This window comes from Eleginops maclovinus, chromosome 12 (genome assembly GCF_036324505.1).
Source record: "Eleginops maclovinus isolate JMC-PN-2008 ecotype Puerto Natales chromosome 12, JC_Emac_rtc_rv5, whole genome shotgun sequence".
NCBI lineage: Eukaryota > Metazoa > Chordata > Actinopteri > Perciformes > Eleginopidae > Eleginops > Eleginops maclovinus.
This window is the reverse complement of record NC_086360.1, coordinates 23,871,819-23,887,265: the sequence shown is the minus strand read 5'-3', so window position 1 is coordinate 23,887,265 and position 15,447 is coordinate 23,871,819. Positions and strand designations below refer to the sequence as shown.

The window sequence follows — 15,447 nt, the reverse complement described above, 5'->3', positions numbered from 1 at the left end:
TATGTATTATTGTTACCAACAAAGTATTGTTATTATTATGAGATACAAATCAGATAATTATAATTATTAGAATAAAATAAATGGTAATACTTTTTTTTTAAAACTGTGACTTAAGTGTATTTGATTACGTTTCCTCTCCATGTTTTTCCCTCCACTATTCTGTTAAAATGCCCCAATTTCCCTGCTTGCTGCTGTGGCTGTGCGTTGGTGTGTGCAGGGTGAAGAATAGCTGATCTGCATGGTGGTGAATGAAGTGTCAGTTTTCAGAGCAAACTCCTCCCCTACGGACGGGCTGCGCTTTTTCTTCCACTTGAACAACCAAGTAGTTTTTCAGGGCGCATTCCCCGGCAGCAATGTGGAGGGAAAGGGCGACTACGTCCAGCTGAACATTTTTTGTTACACACTTTTATCATCGGGTTTTATTCCTGTTTTTGCAAACTTTGTTAGACACACCAGCGAATCGTGGAGAAAGCCAACCGATGGAGAAGTGAAGAAAACTGCAGGCTGACCGTCTCGTGTTTTTTTCTGTTCTGTGGGTTTTTTTGTACTCCAGCCATTGTTTTCTCACACATGGATATTAGGAGATGAAATCGGACGTGTTTCTCGCTCTTGTGAAAGCCTTCTCGCTCGGACTGTAGTTTATGTTGTCCCCGGGCTCTGTAGGAGGAGGAGAGAGAGTCCCATTCCTCTGCAGCACAACAAGGAGACACTCAGCGGCCACAAGTTGTCCACAAGCTGCGAAGGAGACCAAACTTTGCCAAGTTGCTGCGCATCCGGCCGCTGAAGCCAAACGCGCGTCGATATTTTGTTTATCCTCGTCGTAACTTTTACTGTGGATTATTATCGCCAGTCTCGTCATGGACCACGGGAACTCGTTCAGTGGTTGAAAAGGGGCGTTTGAATCATGAACAGTTACTTGTAGTTTGTTTACTACTCCAGTTTGGACTACATTGATCCGATACAAAACAAGTCAATTGTTATTGTTTTTTACCCTATCCTCTGTACTATCTATTCTGCAAAAATGCCACAGCTAAACGGAGGTGGTGGGGATGATTTGGGGGCCAATGATGAGATGATTTCTTTTAAAGACGAAGGGGAGCAGGAAGAAAAGATATCCGAAAATGTGTCAGCGGAAAGGGATTTGGATGATCTGAAATCCTCCTTAGTGAACGAGTCGGAAAACAACAGCAGCTCGTCAGACTCAGAGGTAATTAAACTGCACATTTAATACTTATACTTTGTTCATCATCAGGAACAAATAAGAGTTTATGCTGTTGAAAGTTTCAATAGTTTCTTCCCCTCCGTGTGTTTTTGTTTTCCCTTGTCAGCAAGCAGAGAGGCGCCCCCAAAGAAGACCCGACTTAGAAAGTTATGAGAAAGCAAGAGACTACTTCAGTGAAGGTAAAACATGGAAACATCTTCATTGTGTTGATCTATTTCAGCAGTTATGTGGCCTTTTTTATTTGATGACTAACCCTTCTTTCTTCCTGCAGCACTGAGGAGGCAGCAAGATGGTGGCTTTTTTAAGAGTCCTCACTATCCTGGCTACCCGTTTCTCATGATCCCAGACCTCTCCAACCCATACCTATCCAACGGTGCACTGTCTCCGAGTGCAAGAACAGTAAGTGTCCCCGTGGATAATTCACTCTTTCCTCTCTTTTCCTCGCTCAAATCGCACTCTGCTAAAACTTTTGGCCGTGCGTAAAAGTTCCTTGTGCACTGCCAGACCGCCATATTCCCTCCGAGTGGCCTCTCAAGGAGTACTAACTACTTCTTTGTTCTTTTTGGGGGATATACATTTCTCCCTGCTATACAACCCTCGACAAGCCTCGCATTTGACAACTTCTTATTCAGCTCAAAGTTCCGAGACAGTAGTCATTCTTTTTTTGAATAATGTATGGCTTGTGGAGATCGTATTGAAACGCAGGAGACGTTCATTACTACAGTCACTACAGGCTACTCATTGTCGAAAATACCCTGAAACACACATACTGCATTTTGATTATATTCTTAATAGTGTCCTTGCTTTGCTTGAGCTATCTTTTGTGCTTTCATCTCTTACACTTTGTAGAAAGAAGCCAAACATATTTTGTAAAATGTACAATAACAGGATATTTTTAAGTCGCCCACAATGTTGTTTTGACTTTTTCCTGTTCGTAAGGAAGGGGTTTCTTAAGTTTGCAGACAAGGGACTAATAGTCCTTTTCAGCCCTGCATTATTGCACACCTTCTTGTGCAAGAATCTTTTTTTTAAAGTGGTTCCTGGAGTCATAGTTTACAATCACAACAGTGTAATGCCATGCTTTGACACACATTTCAGTGCAGTGTCTGTGACAGCAGTTGTCTGGAGACTTTGAAAAGTCTAGATAAAGTTGACAGTTTTTAAGTACGTGTTGTTGATGCATCGTTTGCAATGATTCATAAACTTGTTGCATCACATCAGTTGCACACAACATTTTAAAGTGGCTTTGAACCCTTACTAGGATTATTGTTGCATCTGTTTTTTCTAGAATAGGTCATCACATATTAAACATGCCTTAACAACAGGTTAATAAAGCATGGAGATGTTATAATAATCCACACCAGTGAGTAACTCTGCAAACATGATTAATAAAGTCACATTAGAAAGTTAATTATAAGAAAACCCGCATTTGGTAAAAAAAAAGTGTTGTAGTGTTCACAAAGAATACTGACAAACAAACATGCATGATTTAAAGCAAGTTAACCAACAATATTTGGGTTGCTAACCCACTAAATCTAACCCTACACAATTTAACTATGCAAACTTCCTTGTAATAATCCCTGCTGGAGAGCTGTGTTCCTCCGAGCTCGTCCATCCCCCAATCCATGTCACATCCCCCCAAAAAACAAGTACTTTCGTTAAAGCCTGGCAGGCATCTGACTGAAAAGACGACCCCCCCACCCCACAACCCCCCTTTTTTCTGTCTCCTTTTCACTGTTTCTAGCCCACTCCCCTCGCCTCCCTCTACCTTCCATTCAATTAGAAAGGCGTTAGTTTACCATTGTTATTCTGAGCAGTCTTGATGGCTTCATTGGAGGTCCCCATTGGGGCTCATTAACTAAATGGCTACTCTGCCCACACTAGGTGATACATACCACTGTGGAGATCGCATATCTTGTTGCTTTTGGCCGCCAGACTTTGTAAATGTAATCACATATGGCACATTATAATATTTGGTGGCTTTTCTAAGCAGGAAACTTTGCAGGATGTTTTCATATAATCTAGAAAAGAGCCTCACAGATTTTTTTTGCAGCCTATTATGTAGCCTCTTCTTTGTTGTGTCACTTGTGGGTCTCTCGTATGAAAGCATTTCACCCCCTTGTGTTTTTGTCCAGCAAAGCAAAGTTGAAATTAAAAACTGTTGTTCTTGTTACTTGAGGCAAAGTAGTGAATAATTGGAGATGATTTGAAATTCAGAGGTATAATCCCCCATATTAGGAAAAGAATAGAATGAGGTCAATGGGACAGGGTGAGCTGACTGTGTCAATCATCAGCGTGGCAGAAAACATGCAGGCAGACAATGGCTGGCATACTTAGCAGACGTCTTAAGGCCCTCCATGTTGCTCATGGCTTAGTGGGAACGCAGTGAGTTTGATGGATGAGGGGTTTGACATAGCACCTCTTTAGGCTCGCATTCTGGGCTTTGGTTTATTTACACCTGTGGATGAAGTTCAATACAGTCAGATGATATTTACCCGAGGCTCGCAGCAATGTCTGGCAAACAACTTAGTTAAACTACTGAACTGGACATTTATCACGCATCATCACCCTGTGGGAAAGATCTGATTGGTTTGTGAGATTAAAATGTGCCCGCAGTGTAAGCTAATTTTTGTTGTCACCTCTCAAAAACATTCCTAGTTTATTATAGCTTGTGTGTCTTGGAAAGCCCTGTAGGCACTGACGGATTAGTTTTATAAGTGTAGTGTGCAATGTGGTCCTGCTGCATGAGACACAATAGAGTTATGGCTCTCTAACAGATCATGTGATTAATGCCAGGCCGATGAAACCCACTGCTTTCATTTCCGGGGTCAAATTTCATACATTTGTAAACATGTTTTGAAATAACTGATAGAAGCTTTTGTTGGAAGCCATCTTTTTTTTTTTACATTTCCTGCATGTATCCATTTATAACTCCCACTTCTGGTCTGGCATTTTATTAATTTTGAGGAATAATAAAGCCATCTGAAGCCGCAGATACTCCTTACATATCAGCACTTAGAAAACACACTGCTCAATAATAGTTACGAGGTGTTGCTCAAGAGTCATCGTGATGTGATTTCAGCCTGCAATGTGCAACACGATGAAGGATTTGAGGCCCGAACTTTTAAATTTGGATGTGGCAACCCTAGCATGAGCAATGAGAGACAGGCCTACATGGGATCAGCACAGAGTTCCCCTGAGGACCAAGTATAACTGATTTAAAGCCTGCTCAGAGCTGACATTCTGCTGTAATCCACTGAGAGCTGAGAAGGAGGTTTTATGTTTGCAGAGATGTTCCTCCAGCCTCCTGACTGCTGTGGTGTGTGAGGCTAGATCGGGTTTTACCTTACCCGACAAATCCAGTTTATTGTTTGTCAATTCATTGATGTGATTATCGCCTCATTGTTCCCGTAGTGACAGACTAGTGCCAGATTTAATTGGTGAGCACACACTCTGCTTGACGCCACCTCTTGTCAGCTTCATCAGCACTTTTAGATAACTAAGCGAGTACATCATCATCATCACTAAAGAGTGAAATGCCTCTTGTGTGTGAGAGATTTGCACATAACCGAGAGCGAGGTTAGCCACTCGAATATATCTTCATCAAATATACGCAGTGGGACTCCAGAGCATGATTGTTGAGTAGTACATGTTTTGAGATTGCCATATGAATGGAGAGCTTGTATAAGTCTGAACATGTCGGTGGCCACGATTGCATGCCTCTCTGACTTATTTTTTTTTCCATTCTTTCTGCTGCTTTTTGGTGCTTAAAAATGTGCAGACAAAGAAAAGTCAACACAGACATTGTCCCGCTGAATAAAAGGGCCTCTCCCTGCATAAGCAAACGCTGTTTGTGTGGAGGTGTCTTTTCATCAGGTGGCTCACTTGGCATTTCGTTCACCATGTGTTTGTGTGTGTGAGTGTGCACACATGCAACCATGCGTGCTACACGTTTGTGTGTGTTTGAGAGTGTGTGTGGGGGGGGGGGGGGGGGGTGGAGGCGGGGTGCAGGTGAGGCAGTGTGGATACTTTGCAACAGAGGGAACAGTGTATAGGGCTCACAGTCTGACAACCCTCAGAGTTGTATTCCTGAACGTTAGGGCGCAAATATTTTTTCAGCCAAGCACTGTGTCAACAGAGCTAACATTTTTTGACTAGGGCTATAGTTTTTAGAAGATTTTTCCTTCAAAGGCAAACACATCTACATCAATTTAGTGGCACTGTTCAATTAAAAACAGATCCCGAGCAACCGCAGAAATGCCATAGCTGGCTGAGAGCTCTCGCCTGGAGTGATTCATTTCGATGATGAACTCAGTATCGGGGTTAAGGAAATAAAATAAAATTAAGGGGAAAAGCGGTGTTGAAATATTATATTAATCATGATTTAGTTTGAGAGGCAGGGCGGTGTTTGGATTGATATTTGCACTAAAATAGAAGCATTTTAATTGATGACAGTTGCAATGGTTGCGTATTTCAACAATTGTGTATCTCAGCCATTACTCTTTATGTTACGCAGGGGTAATCAAGGTCAGGTCTAATTAGTGCAACACAACGCAACGCTGTTTATGCTGGGGATTATAAAGCCGTAAGACATTATAAGTGTGTCTCTTTACCTGCCGTGACGTGTATAAATCATTCAAAGTCAATTAAAGTCAGTAGATGTCATATCCTAATAGTATTATTGCCTTCAGTGTTTCTCATGCAGTCTTACAGAACATGCAGTTCATTTTCAGAGCGCGCTCACGTTGACTTCCTAGCATAATTTGTGTAGAAGTGTATGAAATGGTGTCAGTCCTGGTCTGTATCCTTCCCTCTTTGGTCTCTGTGGAAAGCCTGAGCTGGCGTCAATTCCTCCCTGTACCCCGTTCTCTGCTAGTTCACTACCTCAACCCACCCACCCGCCCGCCTGACATTAGAAATTCTGTTTATAGCGCTCTCTGGCTTCTCGAGCACGGAGCCCATCAGGAGCATCTCAGCACCCTTTGAGGAAAGGATAACCAACATCTCCCCTCTCCAGCCGCAGACTCCCCCATGTTCAGTGACATCAATGAATCCCTTTGATGTGCCAAGACGAATATATGTGCAAATGTGTTTTTATCAATTAATGTGTTTTTCTCCTCCGCTGTGTTTGGCTGGAGTTCCTGCACTGTTTGGTACGTTGCTTTTGCCTGGGAAAATTCGAACTTGTGTCTGAGTTGAGATACATTTGGCCAAAGGTGAACATCTCTAATGCACCTCACTCCAAAAAACTCCGCTTTTCCCTCTGGCATTGAAGAAGTTTAAGACATGTTGTACAAACAACAACAAAACTCTTGTTTCAATAAGCCTAAAAACCTGTAGCTATATATTAGGGGTGTAAGTCTTTCCGTATGACCGATTCTCGGGGTCACAATCAGCTTCAAAACGGATCGTCAATTAAAAACCAGATTCTCGAATCTCCTCTTCGGTATGGGAAGTTAATGTCAGGGTATTATCCAGTCCGCCCTTACTGTCACTGCATGGTTTAACTATTATGTGAGATGACGGATGAGAAGTTGAAGCAATGGAAAGACAACTCTTGCTATCTCCAGTCCCTCCACATCTGCTCATTATCAGAAAGGTATATTTTTTTGGCACGAATTGGAAGCTCTGCGAGAGTGAGGTGTGGGCGGTGGAGACACGTATCATGTGTCATGTGAATACCAGCTTAGTCATGTCTGTTCTGTGGTCTTAACCTGGAGCCCCAGAGCAGGGGGGGTGGGGGAGGGTGGAGGCCCCTGGATTTATCAGGAGGTTAGTCAGACTCACTCCCAATGATTGACAACAGTCCTGAAACTATCTCTAATAATCAATCATTTATATCCATACATCACATCTTTGCAGCTTCTTCTTGGTTTAAATGTTTTAAGATGTTATGGCTGCAACCAATTACTATTTTTAAAGATGCCAATGTTACAGTTTTGTTTTATCTGATCAACAATCCAAAGATATATAATATTAATCAGTGATTTGGGGAAATGTCAGTCAAAATAATGCAACAATTGATTAATAATCAAATAGTTATCAGTGAATTACTCAGCACTATATGCATGGTTTGAATAAACCATTTAAGATTAAGTGATAATGAAAACAAATGTCCTAACAGGCCAATCTTTCCTATTCCTACACATTACCCTCTGTTGTTGGACTGTCCCACCAAATGTAGCCCACTCAAAGCCATATATACCCACTACTGTTGAGCTCACATAAAGAAATGTTTTCCCTCTCTAATTGTACCTTAAATGCTTCACTCCATGCTAATAAAACGTGATTGTACAGCAGGAAGAGAAAGAAAAAGCCCTAAACAGGATTTCATCAGTCTGGTATTCCAAGCAGCTGTTTTGAGTTTGGGCTCTGCAGGCATCAGGAGAGAGGGAGCGAGAGCAGGCAGGACGAGAGATTGTTGATGAGATGTGGTGCTGCTGGTGGTGGTGGTGGTGGTGGTGGTGGGAGCATAAACTGGGGCAGATACGGGTCCTGCATTTCTTCTTGCCTGTTATCCCGAGGTGGGCCGGCTTCCAGACCTAGAGGCACTCACTTATCTGAGGGATTCTGTCTCCCACAGAGTTTCTCCACCATGGACCACAATGCTCTACCTTTCACTTACAGTCACGGGCCAATCAGCAAACAGCAGGAGGAGTATCACATCAGGCACAAGTTGCATCAGTAATACTAAGATTTGTATCAGGCTTTGCTTCAGTTCACAGTGAAACATGCTCTCCCTGCTAAAGGCCATGTCCTGCGTAGTATCAGGGAGGTTGTAGTGATCATACTAAATTAAGAAGTGGATGGATATCCGTCCAGACTGAGGTTAGTTGACAGCAAGCAGAGCAGCTGTTCTCCTGGTTGAAGTTATAAATCAGTTAGGCAGCTTCCCACCGAGTTTGTCCTGTAATGGTGGAGCGAGTTAGGATTGCCCGCTGCGGCTCACATCCCCTGGCGAACCTGTCACGTCAACACATTGCACCTGCGTACACATGCAACATGCTTAACTATAACCAGTTTATGGTTTAACCCCAAAGTTAGTAAGATGATAACTTCCCTGACACCTTCCTCCTTTGTTTATTTTACAGTGTGACTCTATCTTGTACTTGATACCCATGGAAAAATGAAAACTTGCATTATGCTATAAACTCACAGCTGTAACCGGTGATGTAACCGATGAGGCCCAAGTGCCATCTGTAATCTGAATTTAGCTCCAGCTCCAAAAACACAAGCAGAGTATGTAATGGATCGTATGTTTGACTACATAAATCTTAAGCAGAGCCACAGGGATTTTTCCAAGTTTCAATACATTTAAATACCCTGACACATGCTACTATGCAGTTACCTTTACTTGCTTTGTCTTAAATGCAACAGGAAAAGATGTATGTTTGTAAAAGTTATTTATAGTCCATAACTGATTGAGTTTTCGAGGTAGTTTTGGAAGTAAAGCCAGTAACAACACTGTTTGGCTGTTAGTTTAAATGTTTACTCTCCATGTGAATGCATAAGAGCAGGCATAAAGATTTTAATTACATTTTCTACCAAAACAGCAACATCTGGGCAACATAACAATGAATTTGCTTATTCGTCAAATAACTTTGGCATTGCCATGACCTATTTGATTTAGTGACATGAGTCCGTTTTTTTTGTCCGTGTAAGTTAACTTAGGGTTAAGGGTAATTGTTTGTGAAATATCATAAGCATAATTTTGCATTAGCCTGCTCCTCGTCCTAATATTGATAGGAACGTGACCTTTGGGTGCCCCTTGCGTCCCTCAGTTACCCTCGTAAACCAATTGTACTTGTTAACAGGTCACAATGTTCTGCGGAGCAACAAATTCGATTAAAGCCGAAGTCAAAGGCACTTTCATTTAAAATGTGTAGCCTCCTTATCTGAAACCAGACTTGTGGATCCTGTTAGAATAAACAGCAGAAGCTTCTGATATGTTTTACTTTGGCCACAGAATAGAACTTTTCCCTGACCTTATCTGCTCAATTTCAATTTATGTGGTAATGAAACGTTGATTAGTTATGAGTAATGGCTGTTGTCGAGGACCTTGTGCTTCTCAGACACAAGACACTGTGTTGTATTGAGGGATTCCCCGTGCGCCTGCCTCAGATGATCAGCATGATTAGATTTCTTTGTTCTGAGACTTTATCACTTGACATACTCAAGTTTTTCCATTAAAATGTATATAAGCAGTAGGTGAATCTCGATGGGATGATGGACGTAGAAGCATCCGCTGACATAATCCCTCATCCATTAACATGGCTATACCCCAAATCCCTGCAAATGTGACTGACTTATTTGCTTCAAACTTAGAGTAGCTACATTAGGAAAAAAAGATCTAATCAGTCCTATATGACATGGAGTAGGCCAAGGAGCCCTTTTGTTTGATTTGTACATGGGTTGGAGGGGCTGGCTATTGGAAATCCCTGAAGCAGGCTTTAGGGGCAGGTCTGATTCTCGTGTGAAATGGGAAGGCTCTATAGCTCTCGGCTGACTTGACTGGGGCTGTATGGGTGTGTTGGCAGGGGGAGCGCCGGTCATGAATAGGGTCTTTGACTACCTCAGACTTGCCCTGAAAGGCAGGACAAAGACCCTAGGGCAACGGCTTAGAGCCTCACAGCTGAGCTACAGAATGCTTGGCCCAGTCTTCCTCCCTCCTCGCCTGATTTAAATACTACAGTGGCTTTCAGCATTCTGGCGACGGAGGCACGCATTCACCACGGCGTATTTTACCGTCAACTTTTCTCTCTTCTGTTTTTGTTTACAGTACACTAATGCCAGGGCTGTTTGCGTAATCCATTGTACAGAATCCATCGGAGGTGCTAGTGAATATGCATCAGTGACTCTCTTAAAACCGCCTGAAGATTAGCTTCATGATGTTCGTATTAAGCAGAATTTATTTGGATACAGACTTAACTGCTGGCATATGTGTGTATCACCGCTAATCACAATTCCACTCGTTAATTATGGAACGTTTTCTGCTTATCTTCGTGCAAGATGGTGATGTTGGCGAGTAAACAAGACGAAACTCTGTGCACACTTATAATTGCGTGATTATTTTTGACGGATCGGGCGACTCATCGAGATTTTTTTGCAGGAGCAGAATAAAAAGCCATAAATCTTTTCTGCAGAGTTAATGGGGTTATTTGAGTCCTGTCCAGACACTCTCTCCCCATAGAGTGTCTAGTTTCAGATGTCACTCAGAGCTTTGTTTGCCCCCCAGGGTGAAGGGTTAGAGGTGAAGGTTCAGGGCCAGTTGGCGGAGTGGCCACAAAAGCCCAGGCTTCCCCTCCGCACATCCGATCCGTTCTTCCACACCAGCCTGCAGCCACAATGAAGGGATCAGTTTGCAACATTTGTCTGTTCTTATTAGAACCTAAAATTAATTTGAACTTCTCTCAAAAGTCTAATTACATGGTTGTAGTTCAGCTTCACAATGAAGTCGTAATACTGTCCTAAGTTTACGGCTTGACTTTAATTGTTTCTCCGTGGAAACTTGTGTAATTACTCAGTTTTGGAAAAGTTTTGTGGCATTTAGGGTCCAGCTACTGTGTAAGCACATTATAACCATCGGATGGTTCATTAAATCGGTATTTCTTTGCACAACTCGAGAATTTATATGACTGAGATTTCAGCTTCTCTGTCAAAAATGCACCTCAGCAAAATCTCACTTGGAAAAAAAAGTTTCTTTGTTCCAAACACCTTCGAAAGTTTGCAAGCCCACATCTCCGCCTGCATCAGCCCCCACCCAAAAACTCAACTTCTTCTCCCTGCCCCACCACCACCACCACCACCACCCAAACATGTCCTCCAGCCAGGTTTATTATGCCGTTTCACGCAGACCAAAATTGCAGCTGCATGGAGAACAATCTGGAGCACATTAGCTCAGGCGCTGTGATTTATAAATTGTTTCTCAGGCCATAAATCCCTGCTGTAATTGTGCACAAGCACCCCTCTCTTTCTCCAGTCACTCCCCCCTCGTTCTCTTTCTCTTTTTCCCTCTCTGAGCGGCTTACAGTTCTGGGGTTAACGCTAATTGTTTGCAGAAGTGTGCAGTTTGGATTGAGTGGAGGTTTGTTGCATTGTGGCATAGATTTGGGGCTCACAGAAACAGCTCTTCATGAAAGATAAACTTTACTACTTTTTTTAACACCGTTCGCAAACCTCTTCTGTCACGTGGTGGAAGCTAAACGTCCAAATCTGGATACGAGCATTTGGTCTTCAGCTCCATGTAACTGTGGTTCATGCGCTGCATTCCTGAATACTGTGTAATTGTAAGGGGCCTCTCTTAAAGTCTGTCCCTGGGAATTTGATATTTACAGCAGCCCCTGATCGTAATCACCTTGCCGTTTTCATTAGATTCTATAGAAACTGAAAGATAGCAGCAGCTGTATATATTGTTTTTAAATAGCATGTCCAGCCTTGAGTTCACAGTGGTCTGGTTAACGTTATGAAGACATTTTTCTGCAACTTATAAAACTGGAACAGCTCATATTTAAATGTTAGCTCCTATAAACCATCTGTCTTCAAGGATGTGAAAATGTGATTTATTCCATTTAGACAATGCCAAAAGAAATTACATATCTGGGGTTTCCCTTGTTTCTACTCCATTGTTTTGCTTTCTAGAGACCTGATGAACCTTGAAGAGTTGGGGGACCTCATGCCCCAACCTCATCCCGCCTTGTGACTCCTCTAAAGGCGTTTTCTATTAAACTCTATAAACCTATATATACAGAAGACATACTATTCACTAAGTTTCAGACATGTAAGAAGATCTCTAAAATTGATTGTGAATTAAAGTAACAGCCAAATGTATGACCCAATCGTGATTTATCACTCAATATCACGACCCTCAGTGTGCCAGTTGATTGCAAGACGAATGACTTTTACAAATGTTTTAAGGAAGAAAAATGCGTTGGGGACGTGCCAGACCTCCGTACTGTCTTCTGACAATACGCATAACTAATCCTGGGGAATGTCATGGTAGTATGTTCAGCGATTTGTGGCACACTGTGGAAGTTCAAACTACTTTTGCAAATATTTTCTTATTCAAATAAATGCTGTGTAACAGATCATGGCTTACATTCAAAATGTGATTATTGTCAGTCCCCAAAAGAAGTACTTACATTTTAGGAATTTGTTATCTTATTTAGTCTCTTAGAAATAGCAGCTAGAGAAATATGTAGCTTCAAGCCCGATTGAATCTATTTTAACGTGTTCCGTTTTTTTATGATTCGTAGATAGAAATTGTCGTTTCAAAACGCACAGGAATTTAGTTTTAACTCCCAACAGTAAGTCTCTGTTTCCCTGCGACAGGGCCGAGTGTCGAAACATACCTGTGGCATGTGAGTCTGTCTGCGTGTTTGAGTAAGACAGAGTGGGGGTTGGTGGTGGTGGTGGTGGGGAGGGGGGGGTTTGGTGTCGGGGTGGGCGGAGAGGAGACGGAGAGTGGAGTGAGTGGAGTTAGCAGTGGGGTGATAGGGATGTCAGATAGTAAAAAGTGAGATGAGGCAGGGCCCGGGAGTCTGGAGAATCGCGCCCGGCACTCGGAGAGCAAACACAGGAGGCATCTGCAGGCAGCTGTGGGGGGGGGGGAGGCTGCTGCAGGGGGGAGGGTGTTGGGTGGTGGTGAAGAGAGAGAGAGGGAGAGGTGGGGGGTGGACTTGCAGAGCGAACACAATCAGCCCTCTGTTTTCATAAGACTTGTGGTATGTGAGAGCAGAAACAAATGTGTTTAATTTAGGCCCTTTTTTTTCCTCCCTCTTGCCTTCTCCACTACACCCACTTATGCCCACCTCAATCTTACAAAACTGACTTTTCCCCTTCAGGATGCCTCTCCTGCCACTCTCAGCTGCTCTTAAGAGTAAAAAAAGAAACACTCACCCTCTGTTGCCCCTTGTCATTAAAAGAAAAACGCACTTTTAGCAGACGTACACACATTTACTATTTTGGCGGGGTAAATATTTATCTGCAGTTTCTGGAAAAAGAAGAGAAAAAGATTATTTTTATGTCTTCGCAGAGAGTTGGGAGTGATTACCGTGCTGTGGTATTTGCCCTGTTCAGTGTGAGGGGTGCATGCTGGATTATTGCCTCCTAAATGCCTTGGCAGGAAACACTGTATTATATTGGTAACCCATGCTGTCTCCAGTCAATTTGTGTTCGGTCATAAATGAAAAATTCAGGTCTCGCTTGTGTGTCATTGGCATAGACTTCGATGCGCACACACACACAAACACACACACACACACACACACACACACACACACACACACACACACACACACACACACACACACACCTCCACTCAGAAACACACACACATTTGATTTCTAAGTCGAGCTTTACTGTAAATATCCAGCAAACCACTGGTAACCACCTCGTGTTCTGGAGTTAATTATACAGACGTTTACTGCTGTGAATTTCAATGAAACGAGGCTACTCCCCAAACAATAAAAAAAGTTGTGTTCCTGCTCGACTGGACAAACAATGCCACAGGAGACGGAAAAGGACGGCATCCATGACATTTGAGGTGTAGCCCGTCTTGACACCAGATTACACTGACATTATAAGCGGAGCAGTGTGTGACAATTGATAGCAGATCTCCCAGGTATACGGGAAACCACATAACTGACTGCACATAATTGACTTGAATATCCGCGCACTCTCCTCTCTTTCTTTATGAGATGGCCTTGCTCTTACCAGATGCATAATTATTTTCTTGTGTGTCTAATTATGCAGTGGGTTTTATGTGACCTGCAGTAGTGCTCTGTAACAGAATTACTCCCTTATTCCTAAATTTAACCTGAGTCAGACTGAACTGCATCCGTACCTGAGTGTCAATGAGACAGAATAAGAACAATGGTGGCTTTCATTTGAAGACTCATATGAGCTCTAAAGCTGTGGATATAGAGGAAGCAATAACTCAGGATCATGTCATGCAAAGGGAAGTAAAAAAATAAACCCCCGATACAAATAATAGCTTGAGTTGCAAAAATGCAAACTCCTGCTGAAGTCGCAGCTCACTCACTGGGACTGAATGTTAAAGACGCTCTTTAAGGGGGTTTATGTTGGCCTTGTATTTTGTTAATGCCTGTTTATTACTGAAACAGCAGTAAATTCACTCCCAGGACTTTTCAAATAAACCCAGTGTGCCTTGTGTGCATAGGGAAGTCACGTGACACCATTGGAGTTTTAAAAGTAGAATTTTGGAAATTATTTCCGGGGTTAAACACTTCATTTAAATCTTGTTTTTGAGATTTTCTTGTATATTATCCACATTGACAATTCCTTCCAGGTGCCCGCTAAACGTATAACATACTGAAATTCAATTCATGCTACGTATGGAGCTGCAGGCAGAGTGTAACCATCTTGAAATCTTGGAAAAACCTTGTGGCTGTGTTTTCAGGACCTCCCCTGCGCTGCCTCCCCTCTCTCCCCGCTCCTCTCTCCCTCTTTGCACTAATAGTTCTTTTGTGTACAAGAGCATGTTAAGAGGCCAATGAGCCTGGCCTTAATAGGCCACGTTGCCATAGAAACCAGGGCACTCTGGATGTCTGACCTTTGACCCAGTTTTTTTTACTGGCTGTGAATAAGAGTGCAGGACGACCAACCGGGTCACAATGGAGGCCCGGCAAACTGAGGGAGTGCCCCTGTCATAGTCACTTAACTTCATTCGTCTAAGGGCTAATGGACACTTCAAATGTGGTAGCCATTAGCCGTGTGCTATCTCCACTGCAGGCTTCTCACGGTTAATATAATGTAAAGAGACCGGCAGTGTATGTAATTCAAGTGCTGAGCGGAAACATGGACAAATGTGGTTCTGACATACGGGTGCCTAATTTTATTTTTGTACAGCCTCTTAAAGAATGATCTTCAAAATATATTTCTTCTTTCTGTCTCTTTGTACGTGCTTTTGAAATAGGTTTAATTAATAACTTCCTCCCTGACTAATCTGCTTACTTCATAGCGGACCGGATAATAGGACATGGTCCCCATTCAGAAAAATTTGCTGTGGCCCAGTAGTGCATTGTGGGTCTGACCAGCTAAACTGCTTGTCGTTTCCCCATCAATTACACAGTAATTAGCACAATGGCTGCCGAGGTTTGCTTAAGAATTGTCAGTGTAATTGCCTCTAATGTTGGTAAACAAAAGAGCCTTAATGCAAACTCTGAGACAAGGCGGGGGCTACTTATCACATTGTCTTTGTTGCAAAG

At 42.6% G+C, this 15,447-nt stretch overlaps 1 protein-coding gene across 2 annotated transcripts in view; it reads left to right on the top strand.

Moving 5' to 3' along the window:
• The first annotated feature begins 326 nt into the window (after positions 1-326).
• tcf7l1b (transcription factor 7 like 1b) overlaps positions 327-15,447 on the top strand; it is a 31,859-nt gene continuing 16,738 nt past the window's right edge. For both annotated transcript variants that reach the window (XM_063898084.1, XM_063898083.1), the window contains exons 1-3: positions 327-1,207; positions 1,329-1,401; positions 1,494-1,621. In XM_063898084.1, the coding sequence (XP_063754154.1) occupies positions 1,022-1,207; positions 1,329-1,401; positions 1,494-1,621 (387 nt within the window). In that variant the 5' untranslated portion in view covers positions 327-1,021. The remainder of the gene's footprint in view (positions 1,208-1,328; positions 1,402-1,493; positions 1,622-15,447) is intronic.